General features: G+C 34.7%; 1 protein-coding gene and 1 long non-coding RNA gene across 14 annotated transcripts in view; one reads left to right on the top strand and one right to left on the bottom strand.

Moving 5' to 3' along the window:
* The window catches only part of mtmr1b (myotubularin related protein 1b), a 38,630-nt gene extending 20,467 nt beyond the window's left edge, over positions 1 to 18,163 (bottom strand). For 5 of the 12 annotated variants that reach the window (XM_073934517.1, XM_073934520.1, XM_005161411.6 and 2 more), the window contains exons 1-2: positions 17,820 to 18,163; positions 17,445 to 17,550 (exon numbers count right to left, since the gene is read on the bottom strand). In XM_073934517.1, coding sequence (XP_073790618.1) covers positions 17,445 to 17,550; positions 17,820 to 17,869 — 156 coding nt within the window. In that variant the 5' untranslated portion in view covers positions 17,870 to 18,163. 12 annotated transcript variants of the gene reach the window in all.
* LOC141379885 (uncharacterized) lies at positions 4,949 to 8,091 on the top strand. 2 transcript variants are annotated; one of them, XR_012396828.1, is made up of 2 exons: positions 4,949 to 5,405; positions 7,085 to 8,091. It is a non-coding gene; the product is annotated as an uncharacterized lncRNA (long non-coding RNA). The 2 variants fall into 2 exon arrangements; XR_012396827.1 differs by lacking the exon at positions 7,085 to 8,091 and adding an exon at positions 5,917 to 6,012 and having other exon boundaries at positions 5,252 to 5,405.
* Positions 18,164 to 19,713: the final 1,550 nt, after the last annotated feature.

Genomic DNA, 19,713 nt, shown 5'->3' with positions numbered 1-19,713 from the left:
AAAATGAAAAGTCACTTGTTGTCTTGGTAACCTACAGTAAGTGTAAAGCAAAAATATGACTCCTTATTTCGGATCTAATTTTTATTTATTTTATTAACAAAGCATAAGTAAATGCTTTTCCGCCTAACCAGCTTTACTGAGGTAAAGATTAATTTATATTCAAACATTTGTTCAATTTTAAACAGTGACAGCCTGTAATACAGTTTTGGGAAATATAATCTTACACCCGCTGGCCTGTCAACAACTAAACAACTAAACAACTTCATAAACTATGTGTCTCCATAAAGTTTTCTAACTGGTGAATGACATTATCTAGTGTTATATCTAAATGGTGCGCGTTCGCGTGTTCATCACTTAAGGAGGCGTGGCTTTGGACAACAGGGGAGGGTCGTAAAATTTCTAAGCTATTATGCTAATGCTAGCATTCTGGCAGATCACCTACTGCACCTTTAAGCATTTAAAACTAAAATATGTGCATACTTGTGGTGAGTCCTTACAGGTAGTAATTCTTATACTGTACAAACTGTACACCCCTTTACCCTAACCTAAACACTACCACTATTTTTTTTTACATTTCCAAAATTCTTCATTCTAAATTATTTGCAATATGTTTTTCTCATAGGAACCAATTTGTCACCACAAAGTAAAACAAATTTTAGCAATACACACATACACACACTCAAATGGAACTGTGGTTTAGTGTAGGAGAGATATAAAATATGCTTATGTGGTTTCCAAAGCCACCACACCCAAAGTAAAAAAAAAAAAAAAAAGAAATCTCTCCCTAAAGCAAACACTCAGCTCAAAGTTTGAGGCTGTAAATTAAACGCAGATGACACTTGTGTAATTTAGAATTACAGCACTGGAAAAATCTCTCACTATACAAAAAGTGATGATGATGCAAAATTTTGATGATGCAAATTGCATTCCATATAGATAAATTTAGTATGCAACCAAAAGACCCCATGCAAGAACCAATAATCAAAGTTTGGCCATGAAAGTTCAGTGTTTGTGAGTACACTGTTGACAAAGAGCAGTAGGGTGTTCAATGGGATAAGATCCCATGGATCTGTTCCACCCACAGTGACAGAAATGCCTGGCAGCTTTATGAACATAGAGGTTGTCATTCTTTTACACTCCAGCTGCTAAACAATGACGGCACTGTGGAATTCAACAGGCTTGACCTTCATAAAGACAAAAGATCTATGGAGATCTGTTTTAGCATTATGCTAATTAAAGGTCTGAGAAAATGGCACAGGGTGGTGATACTTCATAATTCCACATGAGTCGTACATCTGTATTTCTCTTCCACACATTCCAGTGATCTACAGTATATATATATATATATATATATACATACAAATCATGCTTTTTGACAGTCTCTGCAGCAGAGAAATAATAACAAATACAATCAGACCAAAAACAAGAACAACAATTTATAAGTGCTGTGACAAGTCCTAGTTAATCTAATACAGGGATGCTCAAACTCCGTTCTTCATACCTTGCTTAAATGATCTTAGAGGATTTATAAGAACATAGATCTTTTATTTTTGATAACTGATTTCTGGCTAATTTGGTTCTTCAAAAAAGTTCGCGAATCAGCTTAAAATGTCTGGATGAATTGATCTGAGATCGATGCGTGTGTTGTGAAGGACAGATCTATCGAACCTCGAAATCATGATCTGCAATCCTTTCCTTTATTGATCACTGTTATAATAACCGTCAAAACACGTGCATGACTGCATAAAGTATTATTCCTGTAAAAAAACAAAACAAAAAAAAAACAGTCAAATATTGTACATGTCTAATGAATATTCATTCATTCATTTTTATTTCAACTTGGTCCTTTTATTAATCTAAGGTTGCCACAGCTGAATGAACAGCCAACTTATCTAGCATATGTTATACGCAGCGGATACCCTTCCGGCCACAACCCATCTCTGGGAAACATCCATACACAATCATAAACTACGGACAATTTAGCTTACCCAATTCATCAGTCGCGCATGTCACCCAAGTGAACGCAGGGAGAACATGCAAACTCCACAAAGAAACGCCAACTGACCCAGCCAAGGCTTTGTAAGAATTGAAATATTGCAAATATTCTGATATCTTTGACAATTCAAAACATGAGCTGAAAACAGAGACTGGTGACTTCACAACCCACCAGGGAGGAATGCGGGAAAAACCAGTTCCTGCTGCATTTGCATCTGACTATGCTGAGACTCAGCTTCATCCCCCCAATTCACGCATATGGTCATTTCAATGTTTGAATGTTTTAAATTAACCAAACTGACTTTAACCATCATGTTTGATATCATTTGAAATGTCTCAGTGCGATTGGTACAATGGTCTCATTCTCTCAGAAATAGACATAATCAGAACAATAAATATATAACTTCAGGCATCTTTTGAACCACTGAGAGGGGTGTGCCACTAAGGGTGAATGCCTTTTGTTCACACCCCCTTCCTTGAGGGAATTCTTGGATTATTTAAGGTAAGGTCTAAGAAAAACTCGGGGCGATTCTGCCTAACCAGATCAGCCCATAACATGGGGTCTGCCCCATGTTATGTATATTTCAAAGTCAGGAATGCATCTTTTTCATCTTGGATTTATCTTTGATAATTTGATGTTTTGTATTGATCATTTATGAATTGACTGATTGAATTGGCATAATACATTTACCTGACTAATAAATTGTAATGTTTGACCATATTTTGCTCACTCTGTAATTATTAATTCAAGTAGATTACGCTGTATCCTTGTTTCCGCACGTCTTGCGTCAGGTCAGTAGACGGACTAAAATCCAATTGAGATGGAGCATTGGCACACTAATTGTGTTTTAGCGATCCGGCTGACTCTTGATATTGATTCATGTGTACTTAGGTGGAAAGGGCGATAACTTCCGTCTAGGTCAACAAGGTGTTGCACGACTAACCTAGATTGGGTACCCGACCTTTGTTTGAAGGTAATATCATTCTAAATTAAGTTCATATGGGAAACCATGGGCTTGGTGAAAACCAAAGTTACTATAGAGTCCAGTAGTCGGGTACATTTATATTAATGCCCTAACCTCTAATTAGAAATGATGATTGTCTTAACTCAAAGGTGTACATCTAAGCGGGACTAACTAAAGTATTTTAGAACGAGCGCGCTGGTAGCGGCCATCTAAAGTATTAGTCAATTTACCTCTGTTTAATATTCAAGACTGACCGGAGTGTGACCGTGAGGGACGCCTTCGGCCGAGGCGATTTCTCTGAGCGACATGAGCACCCGAATGAACGGATGTAATAGTTACTAGTGAAGACAAACGGTTCAAACATTTATCTAAATTACATATTGATATAATCTTCTTAATGTTTTATGATTGGAGTCAGATAAAACGAGGATAAATATATTAATATTCTAAACCACCTCATACTAAAATTGGAGTCAGATATGAGTTAAGTTTAATATAAATCAACATTGTGCACTGGAAAGACCGAACATGCAGTGAACCTTCATCCACCAGTGGACACCGGCATTGGGCCAACTGGGTGGACCTTACAAAATGGTGACCCATCTCCGTGATCTCCCAACTCAGGCGAGTTACGTCTTTCCAGCACAAAATGGATTTATATCAACCAAGAGGTTTGGATCTTCTATTCTATCTTCAGCTGCTGTGGTAAGTCAATTCTTCTTTGCCTATTAGAAATGTTGAGGGAAAGCTGGACGCACCCTATATAAACACATTGATAGAATGAGTCGGAAATGCTCAAAAATGTTAGACCGGAATGCGTTATCCGGTGGGGTTGAGAATTAGACAAAACCACTTTGATTATCAGGGACATGATAACAGCAGTATAGAAAAACGCCATCCCTTGCTCTAAAATATCTCTTTGTCTGCTAGGCAGCAAGAGTTGAAGCTTAAATTGGAATAACATCATCCAAATTATATTCTGGGACTCAGTGGAGAGTCACAAATTAGATCCTAAAAGTTTGAATCAAAAATATCCATTGTTTTTAAATCTACTGTTTTATAAAAAAGAGAAAAATGGAAAAAAGGAAAACAGGAAAAATGGTTTAAGATTTAAAAACAATTGTAAACTTTTAAATTGGATTAATAACAACAGTCTGTTTAAAGGCATTTGCATGTGAAAAATAAAGGTGAGCAGAACAGAATGATTTGATTGCAAAAAAGACAAATAAGCTCTAATGAAAACTCTGCTTTTACAAATGAGAAATTTGCCATTTAAATTTAATGGGGATAAATTCAAATATGATGCTGATCAATTAAAATATCCACTATACTTTAATTTAATCTCGAAACAGACTAAATATAAAAGATTTTAGCTTTAAATAAGCCCTTAGACCTCCTGATTGCTCAAACCTTTTCATATTCAAATGGCCTGACAGAGAGCAAAGAAGTCTCACCTCAGTGATAATAAGATGCTCAGAATGTGTTTGCTGTAATTGCATAAAACAATGCACTGTGTTCTAAAACACTCTCCAGAGACCAGATATAATTATATTTAATACATACTATTTTAATATAATATAATTACATTAAGAATAAACAATAATGTACATTATATTATAATCGCCAATCATGGCACTAAAGACCAAGGATGAAACATTCATTTTGAGGAGGTTTGCCTTCTTTATGCTTAATGAAAACACTGACAGAACTACTATAGCATAACTGATTGTAAACCAATAAAATCCTCGCTGAAAAACACCACCTACAATTAAAATTTGATCAGAGAGTTAAGCTCACCAGAAAAAACATAATGAAAGGGGGATGGATATGATAACATTCAGAGTTACCAAAATTTTTATGGGTCAAAAGATCTAAGAATCTGTGAGTCACACCATAAAATGACAACCGTTAAGCAGAGAACACCAAAAGGGTGAAATGATTTCTGCCAACAGATCTGACTGTTAATGAGAGCAAAAGATGAACTATGGGTATCGGCCCATTAGATTGTGAACTGAAATTAATGAAAAATCATTGATTGATTCAGAAAAATGTCCCCAGCGGAACTGGGAGATAATGCTCAGAATACAGCAGACTGTGTAAACAGGTGTTACACACTCACAATATGCTGAAATCAACAACAGCAATTCACATCTGACCAGCAACATCATGTGGCTTGCAGAATTAATATTGCAAAATGATGCATTAACATTAATTCCACATGATTGAATTTGAAACTGATGAAAATTCTAAAATAACTATGGTTCTTCTCTGCTTTTGTTCTCACCTTAGGCGGACGAATAACAAAGAACACTCAAGATCCGGTCCACATCAAACAAATACAAATGAGGGCGACAAAAGGTTAGGCCATAACCTGAGAGGCCAAAAGTCTCCCATCTTGCATCTCAAAGCAAGAACCCCTGTGAGGCAAATCCCTCACCTCCTGCAGTGAGTCTTCTGAAAAAGTCTTTGATCAGTCATCAGAATAACAATTATCCACAGCTGATCTTATCAATGGATTCAGCATTCTAGGAGGCTATGTGATTTCACAAAACATCTTTCTTCAACAAAGATGTAAATTTACATGTTAAATGAAACAGAGACACAAAAAGATCTCATAGTTAAAATCTTCCCAAATTGTTTAATAGCAATGGGACTAAAAGCCTGGTTACCTAGAGGCAAAAATAAACGTCACTGCATTATCCTTGCAAGAACAATAGCAAAAGACTCTATTGTTAAGAATCCTGGTGGCATTTTTAAATTTGCTTTATACTATACACATGTTAAACCACATGTCCTGGATGAAAATGGAATTAACTATGTTGAAATTCATGATATTTGTTTCTTTGATCTCCAAAAGTAGAAAACTCTGCTATCCCCTGTATAGCTGCAGTTTGAACTACAAACAGGAGTATAGAGTGTGATAATTAAATTAACCATGAAAATGCAATTTTTACAGGATCCAGCTTTGAACATTGCACCTTAACATGCTCCGTAAAAGATATTATATGGAATCAATTTGAGCCGGAACACACCTCATGTTCACATTCTTATGCTGGCTCCCTGCTAAGACAGGACTAAAATTTTGCAACACAATTATAAAAGTTGATTACCATTGTTCGGAGCATTACACTGACACATAGCCACAGGTAAACCCAGGCACATAGATAACACCTCAGTCTTCAAAGACCCAGGAGTCAAATCTATCGTTTGTCCATGTTTATACAAACAAAACACATTAGCCTCACACACATAGAACAGAGTAATTAATCTGATGACAGATGAGACAACAAACACCCTCTGACACCCTCTGTCAGCTGAAAAGAAATTACACATTTGCATGGCTTTGACAACAAATTGATGGTATAAAACTTCAATAGAGGCGAACTTGCCATAGATACACTGACTGTTGTGGGGATGGTTGACAAACCAGAGGGCCCCTGGTTTTCCAATCTATCACCAATAACAGGTATAAGTGCTAAAGTGATTAAAATTAAACTGAAGTGAGGACACTTCTTATAATCACTAGGACATTTAAATTTGACAAATACCATCAATTGTGTTCAAGCCCCCCCACACGCACATAAACACAAACACACACACACACACACACACACACACACACACACACACACACACACACACACACCACACAACATACACACACAAACACACATATTATTATAGATATACCTTCATAATTATGGTTAAATAATGTGATTACTATCATGTATGACAAATATCTTCACGTTTTTTCATTTTGAAAATGAATGTCATTTATTTGAATGTATTGTCATGATGATATGTTTTATGATGCATACTGCCTGTTATACTGTTTTAATAAGTTGCACTGACCTTTTGATAGCTTTACCTTGAGTAATTCAAACCAAGAATATTTAATATTCTCCTTATCATTATACCCTATCTCAGTGGTGACAAAGAATTATCTGTTTTTGATTGGACCTTTTAAACAGATTGAAAGAGACCTGAGACCAGTTGTACGACTCGCACTTGCTGACTTTTATGTTTTGATCATATATTTTATGCTTAACCTCATGACTTTCTCCAATGCAGAATGACACAAGTTCATAACTGTTCAATCGCTGAGCCATCGAGTTGCTGTTTAGGTGTCCGGGAGAAGGCAGTGTATACACACTGTAGACCCCCACATGCCGATGTCTGCATGTCTGGAGGTGACCAGATTCATCAGAAGAAGCAGACTATGAGAAGCCCACACGACGTGGACACTTTTGCCAGGGGAAGGACACAGTGGAGGCTATGAAGGCCTGTATGGACTGAATGAACTGTGCATTCGGGTCAGGCTCATCAAAAGAGGTGAAAACGAGCCTGGACCTGTTTAGCTACCTGCTGAACACGACTTACAACTGATAATGCTGCAGAGACTGTCTTGAATTGCCCCTGAACGACCTCAACAAGGATACATAGTGACCCCATGGACACATTTATATCTGACCCACGGGATCAAATGGGGGTTATCTGTAAGAATTGAAATATTGCAAATATTCTGATATCTTTGACAATTCAAAACATGAGCTGAAAACAGAGACTGGTGACTTCACAACCCACCAGGGAGGAATGCGGGAAAAACCAGTTCCTGCTGCATTTGCATCTGACTATGCTGAGACTCAGCTTCATCCCCCCAATTCACGCATATGGTCATTTCAATGTTTGAATGTTTTAAATTAACCAAACTGACTTTAACCATCATGTTTGATATCATTTGAAATGTCTCAGTGCGATTGGTACAATGGTCTCATTCTCTCAGAAATAGACATAATCAGAACAATAAATATATAACTTCAGGCATCTTTTGAACCACTGAGAGGGGTGTGCCACTAAGGGTGAATGCCTTTTGTTCACACCCCCTTCCTTGAGGGAATTCTTGGATTATTTAAGGTAAGGTCTAAGAAAAACTCGGGGCGATTCTGCCTAACCAGATCAGCCCATAACATGGGGTCTGCCCCATGTTATGTATATTTCAAAGTCAGGAATGCATCTTTTTCATCTTGGATTTATCTTTGATAATTTGATGTTTTGTATTGATCATTTATGAATTGACTGATTGAATTGGCATAATACATTTACCTGACTAATAAATTGTAATGTTTGACCATATTTTGCTCACTCTGTAATTATTAATTCAAGTAGATTACGCTGTATCCTTGTTTCCGCACGTCTTGCGTCAGGTCAGTAGACGGACTAAAATCCAATTGAGATGGAGCATTGGCACACTAATTGTGTTTTAGCGATCCGGCTGACTCTTGATATTGATTCATGTGTACTTAGGTGGAAAGGGCGATAACTTCCGTCTAGGTCAACAAGGTGTTGCACGACTAACCTAGATTGGGTACCCGACCTTTGTTTGAAGGTAATATCATTCTAAATTAAGTTCATATGGGAAACCATGGGCTTGGTGAAAACCAAAGTTACTATAGAGTCCAGTAGTCGGGTACATTTATATTAATGCCCTAACCTCTAATTAGAAATGATGATTGTCTTAACTCAAAGGTGTACATCTAAGCGGGACTAACTAAAGTATTTTAGAACGAGCGCGCTGGTAGCGGCCATCTAAAGTATTAGTCAATTTACCTCTGTTTAATATTCAAGACTGACCGGAGTGTGACCGTGAGGGACGCCTTCGGCCGAGGCGATTTCTCTGAGCGACATGAGCACCCGAATGAACGGATGTAATAGTTACTAGTGAAGACAAACGGTTCAAACATTTATCTAAATTACATATTGATATAATCTTCTTAATGTTTTATGATTGGAGTCAGATAAAACGAGGATAAATATATTAATATTCTAAACCACCTCATACTAAAATTGGAGTCAGATATGAGTTAAGTTTAATATAAATCAACATTGTGCACTGGAAAGACCGAACATGCAGTGAACCTTCATCCACCAGTGGACACCGGCATTGGGCCAACTGGGTGGACCTTACAGCTTGAACCAGCAACCTTCTTGCTGTGAGGCGACAGCACTACCTACCGCCCCACCGCGTTATATATATATATATATATATATATATATATATATATATATATATATATATATATATATATATATATATATATATATATATATATATATATATATAATTTTTTTTAACTATTTACTATTTTCCCAAGTGTATATAACTACTACTGTAAGAAAATATCAGCATTCAGTTCATACTTTCAATATCTCCTTTGCTTGTAAAGACCCGATCTAATCCTATTTATATGAAATCAACCTGCTTCCCCGCAGGTTTGAGCTACCAGATCTGTTGCTATTACAACAACTCTCGGATGAGTTTTGCAGAACGAAACAATCCTGTCAAATCGCCAACAACCAAATCAAGTTAATTGATTAATCCACGTACGAAGAACGGACCCCTAGAAGGCCGGTGTCCTACATATTTTAGTTCCAACCCCGATTAAATACACCTGAACCAGCTATTCATGATCTTTTTGGGTATGCTAGAAACTTCCAGTCAGGTGAGTTGAAGGACACTGGAGGTAAACTATGCAGGATACCAGCCCCCCAGAACAAAGTTTGGGCACCCCTGATCTAATACATTATCCACATAAAAGTGTTTACAATATATGTAATGTCTTTGCAGTACATTCAATTCTTATAATTTGTGAAAATCTATAAATGACAGACAGATTAATAGACAATTGGACAGTAGGACTGGGCGATTAATCGAAAAGTAATTGAAATTGACTCTGAGAACCTACAATCTATCAAATTTTTCCAGGTCAATTTTTTCGATTACTTTCTATACCGTGTTTGGAATCACATGACCCCATTCTGGTTTATTGTTCTGTATCAAGCGCACGTGTGAGGTCCAGCGCAGAATTCGCGCTCTCACATTGGTGTGCATCAGCGGCGAGCGCTCTCACAAAATGCAATCACATGTTGTGAATGATTTAAAATTCTGCAGCCACGTCTGTTCTTTGGTCAAGTAGGATGATGGACCTATTATTGAGCCCTATTTTGCACTACATTGACGATGATTGAAAGCTGCTCCAGAGATACCTTGAGACGCCATATTTTATATTACATTAAAATTGTTTACATTAAAATATTTGTTTACAGAAGATGTAGGTAAACCTATGTATAAGATATTATTTACAGAATATACAAAAGTAATTTTATCTACAGTAGAAGAAATACTGCTTATTTTCTACTTTTAATATGAAATACATTGACATGAAATTAAAACACACATTGCCCAAAGCGAACACACTTATATATAATATATATATATATAAAATATATATAAGTGTGTTCGCTTTGGGCAATGTGTGTTTTAATTTCAGTTGTTCAACATTGATGTTGAACACTGATGCTCAATTATTTTAAAATCAAGCAATGCATCCTTCATTTAGAAATCGCTCACTTGTAATATGTAAACATATTTAATGTACAGAACTTGTCAGTGAACTATGAGGGCAAAAAAAATAAAAAATAAATAAATAATGATTCATTAATCATAATTAATTGAAATGTTCAGTTAATCGAGATTTTGATATTAGGCCAAATCGCCCAGCCCTAATAGACACAGCAATAGGTGACAGAACATTATGATTATGATTTGAAGCAGCACTAGGTTAAAAATGCCAGTGGGTGATAACTAAAAAGCGAATAGTGCACTTGAATGCTTGGGAAACTGAAGTACAAGATGAGAGAAACAAAAAGAGGAAAGTTCATATAAGCCTAAAAATTATTGTAGTAAATTTTATTTGTTTATATGTAAACTTATTGAAACGTTTGTCACAACAGTCACACACAGACAGAAAGAGACTTGCCGAGGAGGGGGCAGTCTGTTGTGGGTCACTGTCCAAGAGAAATCCTTTAACCTCCATATCACAGTCCTGCACCAAAGAAACACCACAACACCACAGAAAAAACAGAGAGTAATGAGAAGAAAGAATAAGCAGTGCATATAACTACATCAGAAAGATTGTGGAAGTGCAATCTTTTCAAGAACTACAAGCATCCATGCATGTATACTAGGGCCAGAAACGTTAATTTCTATCTAATTTTCCATGGCATTAGTTATGTTAGTCAAGGTTTGTGTACCAAAATATCTGATAACACTGTGATACCAAGTCTGTTTATGGAATTTCTGAAAGTTGTACAGTTTGCCGTCATAGTCAGCTTCATAATTACAAATGATCAAGATAAACTATTTGTCAATCCCGCTAAAGAACTGAAACTGTCAGGATAAGTCATAAGCAAGGCGAGACAGAATCTGCCAATTTTTTTGGCTATTTCTGTGCAGAATATTGTAAAAAATCTGTGGATTTATACAGATTGTTTTTGGTGAATCATAACTAAAGACTTAAAAATGCATAATTTTTTTATTTAACATATTAAGTCTTTAGTTATTTACTATGCAAATCCTATTAGATCCATTTATTTGGTAAACAAAGCAAGTCTCTCATATAATATATCTACCACATATGTACTAAAATACAGAAACTAATACTTTACAAACTGTAAGTAAATCATATGAACATTTTCATATTAGTCAGTAATATTGCTGAAATTAATTAAAAAACTAAATAAATATAAATATACACACCTCTAAATAAATAGACTCAATGATGGGCTGAAAACAGGGTTCATACCGGTTCATACACATTTATACTACTACTAAAATTCTATGACTTTTCCAAGACTTTTCCAGAACTTTCAAGTACATTTTCATGACCTAATATTTCAAGTAATGTCTATACATGGTAAATAATAAAAAAAATAATGACGTTCAAATTTATTACAGCATATCATAGAACATGCAGCAATCAGTTTTGTTTAAATTTGTTTTTATATCTATGTATAATTGATTTTGCTAATGCTTACACAGCACTAACAATGCGAGAGCAAGTTTAGCAAAGGACAGAAAGTAAAAACAACTAACCTATATTACAGTTATTGCTGCACAATATATCGTTTCAGCATCGATATCACAATGTGTGCATTCGCAATAGTCACATTGCAAAATATGCAATGTTGGGAATATAGTTTAGTATAGAGTTTAATCCTAACGGAGTAAAAGTTTATCATCTGCATGCAGTTTTGAAGAGATTTTTCACCTAAAAATTACTAAACATTTTCATTACACCCTTTACTTGTTTCAAACATTTATGAGTTTTCGTTTTTTTTTTTACAACACAAAAAGAATATAATTTAATAACTCTTATAGTATTGAAACAAGTGAAGTGTGAGTGAATAGTGACTACATTTTAAAAGTTAATGTTGAGTAAACTGTCCCTTTAAGATCTGTGAATGTGTAACCATTTCAATATTTTAAATTTTAAAACATCCGGCTACAAGAAATATTTTGTAACTTTAATAAAGATTAAATAATATACAATGGAGACTATGCAGTGTTGATTATTCAATATCTGTACCTGAATAGTGAATACCTGAAAACTATAATTCACTTTTATCTTTACTATATTTTATTTATCTATGCTTGTAATTTATTTGTTATATATTATTCGAGATTCACTCTTCTACAAAATCAATCCAAATAAACCTGTTAAATCATCTGGTGAAATTGTATTTACATCACAATATATATCACAGAAATACAATGTCGTAATATCAGATTTTTACAATATCGCACAGCCCTATTTCAAGTATACAGATATTTGTTAAACTAATTTCCATGACACAAAACTTTGTGGATTTTTCTGTTTTTCCAAAACTTTTCCAGGCCTGGAAAATGCCATGTAAAAATTCCTTGACTTTTCCAGGCTTTCCATGACCATATAACCCTTGTGAACATCTGCAACAATCTGCAGATTTCTGCGTGCGCAGATTCCATGTGGGCCTATTCATAAGTAGATTACAACAAATAATTGACAAGTAATGACAACTTCTTTTTTTAAATATCAAAAATAGATTAGATCTGTGAACTACATTCCGAGTCATGGCAAGCTATATTATTTGCTAGCGTTGTGTAAGAAACCAAATGGAATATAAAAAGCCATATCAACATAAAATAAATCACATGCAATTAACCTCTAAGTTAATAAGCTGTTGCTAGAATTGGGTAACTCTACTCCGGAAATGTTGATCAAAAAATCTGTGGGAGAAAATAGAAGGCAGGAAAACTCAAGCTATAATATAAACTAGCAAGTCATCACTCTGTGAAATGTCTGGACTATTTTATGGCCTTTTTATGGTTATAGGACATGTGGCCAGGTAAAACAACATATTGTGTTGTGAAAGGGTTTTGTAGCAAAATGTGGATTAGATAATACTAGAAATGTACTTTTTTTCATGTAGACTTGATTAAATGTACAATTTAAACTATTAGGGTTTCTGCAGGTTTCAGAGTTTAATTTAAGACTTTTAAAGACATTTTTAAGACCATTATGAATGAAATTTTAGACCAGGGCTAAAGGCATTTTTCAAATGGCCCAGATGGAAAATATTTTTATTTTCCCCATCAAAAATTATTTGTTATAATTAAACACATTTAATAATACATTAATAATTTAAAAATTACATGAGATTTTATTTTTTAGCAAAACATTTTAAATATTGTGTAAAAACAAGCAAGCTCTACTTGTATCAATACACTTTTTTTCCTAACATAAACTTTCTTTAACAAAAAAAATAAATAAAAAATGAACAAATGTTTTAAACATTTTAAAAACTAAATCTATGGACAACAATCTGTCCAGATCAGTGTCCTCAGCAGTAAATACATGGAGAACATTTAAACAAATATTTATATATATATATATATACACATTGTAAATAAAATAATTAAACCATTCTATTAGAGTTAAAAATTACGTTAAGTTTTATTAAGATGATTGTTAGTAATTGTATGGGTTTTAGCCAGATGGGTAGCTATACATGAACAAAAGAAAATTAAGACCTGTTTAAAAAAGATTTAAGACCTATAGCAGGGGTGGCCAACCCTGTTCCTGGAGAGCCACCCTCCTGCAGATTTCAGTTGCATCCCATATCAAACACACCTGCCTGTAATTATCACGTGGTGTTCAGGTCCTAATTAATTGGTTCAGGTGAGTTTGATATGGGTTGCAACTGAAATCTGCAGGAAGGTGGCTCTCCAGGAACAGGGTTGGCCACCCCTGACCTATAGGCATTGGCTGGTATAAGATTCTGACGGTATGATAACCTTGGATAAAAATATCATGGTTTCATGGTATTGTGATTACTGCTCTAAAATATATTCTTTTTAAATGTCTGGGTAAAAAATACTAAAACTTATTTTCCCCTTTAAACACAATATATTCATTTTAAAAATATTTTGGAGCAGTAAACATGTCAGGCTGAATAATGACAACGAATTATTGACTTCTGGGGGCTGTTCCAGAAAGCAGGTTATGTGACATACCCGGGTAAGTTTGAGAGTATGTAGGTGGATAACCTCAACTTTGGTTCCAAAATCGGAGGTAACTTCTGGGTATGTTAAGTAGCCATAGCAACTTACTCTCTGAAGATAACCTGCTCCAGAGCAGGTTATGTTCAGAGAGTAAGTTGCTATGTTTTAGAGTTTGTCTGTTTTAGAGAGTTTACTGAGCATTGCATGCTCTTTTGATGGGAATATTTATGGATATGGACACACAAATACAAGTTTTTTCGTTGTGAGAGGGTTATAAGTGCATAGTTTTTTTCATAACCAAATTCATAATGTCAATGTATTTAACAAACCTTTTTGAAATCAAATGTGACAAACCCCGGGTCTGCGCTTACCATAAAAAACATTCAGTGCAGCTCTTTGTATTCGCGTCAGGGCATTTTAGGCAACTGTACAATGTGGCAGTATGACCACCTGTACAGTATGCCTGGCACTGAACTGTTTTTTACACTTTCGTACAGTTCCTTGGTCATAAATCACTGCGTATCATTACACAGAAGATTCAGAGCACGGCAATAGAGTAGTGGACAGTGCGTCGATAAAGAACAACGGAGCGCACAACGGAGTGAGTTCGAATCTCACATAAAGATTGTGTGTTTTTTCTCTCCTTTTGCACCCTCACATTTCTGTATAATATTATAAGTGGCAGCTTTGTCTTTTGTAGGAAAATATATCTATAATTTAAGATGTAGGACGTCGTTCTTATATATATACATTCACGCACACACACCTACATTTTTTAATATAATTTTTTTTCAGGGTTTCTAAATGCTATTGTGTGCATTAATTGCAGCCGATTTTAAAGCTCCATCAGTCACTAAAGGACACTGATAATATAAAATTTGTCCAAAGTATAAGTGTGCAGGTACAACTTAATTTTCTATCCTTAATCTTTTGATGTTTCAACTATTAAACTCATTACTGCTTCCACTTACCAGCTCATCACACACCCCACCTCATCACTATGTTGAGGTCAAATGGCTGATTGTCAGGAAATAATGATTCAAGTGTTTAATACAAATATAGAAAAAAAAAAAAAACTATAAAGCAAATGTTGCTTAACACAATGTTTATTTTTATTATATTTGTATTATACAATAGAATCATAGGCACTACATTGTTACTTGCTGGAGGACAAAAGATACCCTTTTCTGCCTTATACGATGACACGTACCTGCAGCCTGACCCAGAGGAAATCTCAGTGACCCAAGCAGACAAAACAGATGGAAGAGTGCTAAAAAGAATATATATAATTAGTCAAAAAACTATGTTTACTCAAATAGTTTGGTCTGTTCATTTCTTCATTTCCTGAAATAAAATGAATGATTTTGTACACTGCTTTACACACGCACCTTTAAACGTGTAACATATTTTTCATATACATTTCTCACCTTAAGTTGATGCTCATGTGACTTTATCTTTGAAGATGGACCTTATACAGCTACTTTAGAATTTAAATATGTAGATAAAAGATTTTGTGATCCAAGAGTAATATTCAAATATGGAAAAGTGCAGAAAATTCTTACACTGCTTGTTAGTTGAGGCAGAAGGAACTTCGTCTGCATGCAAAATAAAAAGAACCTAAAGCTATCTGACAACAATCACTTACAACAGTGACAGAGTGTGTGGTTTAAGTCAAAAACTCAACCACTGAAAAGCCTTTATTATAGGACACAGCAGTTAGACAGGCCTCTTTCTATTAGCTGCATGTCAGAAAGCATATTCTAGAGTGTTAAATAAAGAGCTCCAGTAATTAAATATTACCTTTAATAATAATGTTTCTGTGTTTAATGACTTTGGACAGAGTTCTAGCTCCAGAAAGATTACAATTTCTATAAGCCTTATTTGTCAATACACATATTGTGGCCTTAAGAAATTAATGGAAGGAAAATTAAATGCATGAATGGTTACACAACATACTCAAAAAGGATGTTAAAGAGTAGTTTAATTTATCATTACAATAAAATGGAGGGTGGCATGTGTAATTTAATGAACTAATACATTTTCTTATTATTTATTTTTTATTTTCTTATCTATTTCTTATTCTATATTTCTTTCCTTCGTTGAAGCAGATGTGTAATCTCTGTGTTTAAACCCTCCAGCTTCGACTCTGTAAAGTGCGTTGCCCTTTTTTTCTTACCGTGACTTTCTATGGTGACTCGTGAATTCGGCGATCTACTGAAAATGCCTTCAGGTGTGTGCCGTGCACGCGCATTAACCCGCGGTTATCTTCAGGAGGTTGATTTAACTAACTCTTGTCACCTGTTTTGGAACCAACATACTCGCGGTAAGCAGGTTTTGGGTAAATCAACCGAGAGTTTAGGTTTTAGCAGATGGTAAGTTAACCCAGCTTTCTGGAATACCCCCCTGCTGTCTTCATTCGTTTTAAAAACACAGATTTCTTTACAATTTATCTTTGGATATCTTTTCTGTTCGAGATACTGTTTTCCTAAAAAAAATTTAAAAATGTAAATAAAAAATCTTACACATACCTTATGAACGGTATATCAACGGTATAACTTTTTAGAAAGCAGTTTAACTTTTCCAAACTGCGGTAAACTTTGAAAATGGTTATCCCATGCCTACCTAAAACACAATATTTTAGTAAATTTAAGACTTTGTAAGACCTAAATTTTGGATTTTGAGATTTAGGACATTTTAAGACCCTGCAGAAACCCTATGTTCTGATCCACTGTGGTTTCATTAAGGAAAAAAAGTGTGAAGAGTGCTGCCTCTTGCATAAGAGTGCATGAACGAAAAGCACCGGGTGGAGATTTTGGCAGAGCAAAACTAACAAAGAATAAACAAAATTGGGCTAGTCAGTGAGCATTACAGGGTTTTTATAAATATATATATATATTGCTTTACACATATGAAAAAAATTATGAACTAAATTAAACCAAACAAAATAATGCACAGGGGTCATAAACATCCATTTTATAAGCAGTAAAATAAAAGGACTTTTGTAAAATAAAATGCAATCCAAACCCAATATAATCTGTCTTGTGTTAAAGTGGAAAAATAAAACCAGTTTTAAATGTAACTTATGCACATCGGCACGACCATACCTTATATTCCCTGGAAATCATCTCTGAGCTGATGGGTCCACAGCTTTGACTGGACATTGTGGCTGCAATTAGTTGTTTGCACCATTCAACATGAGCTCCTGTTGGACTATAATATAAATGGGTTTGTGAGTTTATTTAATATATATTTTTTCATATGCAGAAGACGATAGGTTTTGTGTATACGTGTCAGTCCAAGGTTTTTGTTTACATCAAGATACCAAAATAAATGTAATATAAATGAAACAACGGTTTATGACACCACACCCCCTCTCAACACTGCGGTGCATAGACAGACGCTTAACATTACAAGAATAAAAGGGTTGTGTCGCGACGCGTATAAAAATCATAAACCATAAGAGTGTTATTAGCACTGACCTGTCTGGAGTTTCAGCGTTTGACTGAGGCGAAGTCGGTCGCTTGTCCATTCTCTATTGCAAGTTTAGAAAAGTGCAGCAAACAATGTTACATGCAACGCTCATCGTCTCTGTATATGCGAAGTGCGAACGGTTTTAAAGTTTGTCATACGCTCAGACATTTAATCATACTACGCCGAAGGCTACGCTCATGAATACGAATTAAGTAGGTGCCACGTAAATTTCCAATAGCGATAGTTTGTCCAGATTTTTAATTACGTTGTATTGATAGGTCCCACTAACAAATGCGCAGGTTATGAATATTAATCCTCGACCTTCTACGCAGTAGGTTTCGTAAACCCGCCTTCAGCATCGCCACGCCAGCGCTGTTAAGTACCAACTAACTACATTACCCAAAATGCACTAGCGTGACCTTGGGCTAGGCAGACTGTATAACCTTATAATATAGACGACTGTTCCAGTAAAGGAGATGGTGGAATATTTGGGTATAAAAAATTGTAAAGATCAAAAAGAGGGAAGTAGCTAATCTGCATTTTACACCAATTATTAAGAAAATTAAACAAAAATTAAACTTATGGTTAATGAGAGATTTGTCAATCAAAGGACGATGTTATTAGCCAAAATTGAAGGTTTGTCCACGTTTAGTATATACGTCTCTTGCATTAGATGTTCCAAAATCAGTCATAAAAGACGTGGATACATTTTTGTTCAATTTCATATGGAGGAACAGACCACGCTATTTTTAAAAAAAGACAGTTTTGTACAATCTAGTTGAAGATGGTGGTCTTAATGTTCTAAACTTCAGGACTTCTAATTGTGTATTTAAAAACAAATGGATTAAGAATTGCCTGATTTCTAAAGACAAAATTTAGAGCATCATCCCTGAGTTAGTTTTTCACCAGGGGGTTTAGAATTTTTTAAGGTGTAATTTGATATTATCAAGGTGTCGATAAAACATTCCTCTTTTCATAAACAGGTATGCTCTCTATCAATGCTTATTTATAAGCATTTTATAATTTTTAATAATTTTTCTCCACATAAATCAGTAATATGGAACAACAAATGTATAACCTTTAAAATAAATGCTTACTTTATAGAAATTGGTACAATAATGATATTATATTGGTAAGACAGTTATTTATAAGTAATGGACAGCTTTTTAATCATTGTGATTTTTTTCAATTACAAGATCCCTATAACTTTTAAAGAATTTGCAATAGTATTTGATGCAATTTCTATTGGACTTGTTCAGCTCTTATCCAGTATTTTATCCTCTGAATCAAATCTTTTACATGCTAATCAGTTAAGTATGTCAATTGTGTGAAAATTATAGACAATAAATTTAATAACTGTTACATTAAAAAGTTATGCAGAACCACATTGTAGTCTAAATGCAAATCTTTTTGGAATTTCTTTTTGAGCAGATTGAGTGGGAAAAAGTTTGGAATTTACCTACACTGTAAAAATGCCTGTGATTTCAACAGTAAAAAAACTGTATATATGCTACAGTAAAAATCTGTAACCTGGTTAACAGTATGTTTCCTTGGTATATATGGCGAATAACCATAAACTGACTTTCCCAGAATTCCCTTTATGGCACATCACTTTTTATGCTTTTTGTTGACATTAATATGGATATTTTTGGTTGTTTCCCCATCAGTTATGTACATAAGAGATTTATGTTACAACTTATGTTGATAAATAATGTTTATTTCATGACTTTAATTTTATGCGTGTTACCATACTCGTGTTTAGTAGCTGTGTGAATGACACTGAGCAACTTCTAAACACAGATACATTTTTCTGCTTGTGGATAAAGTTGTTTGTGATAAGCATTGGTTCTATATGTAACTTCCTTGCATATGGCTGTGTTAATGTGTCTTTCTGTGTAACAA

The sequence above is a fragment of the Danio rerio genome, chromosome 21, assembly GCF_049306965.1.
Source record: "Danio rerio strain Tuebingen ecotype United States chromosome 21, GRCz12tu, whole genome shotgun sequence".
NCBI lineage: Eukaryota > Metazoa > Chordata > Actinopteri > Cypriniformes > Danionidae > Danio > Danio rerio.
Note: the sequence above shows the minus strand (reverse complement) of the source record. Positions and strands in the feature narration are given on the sequence as shown.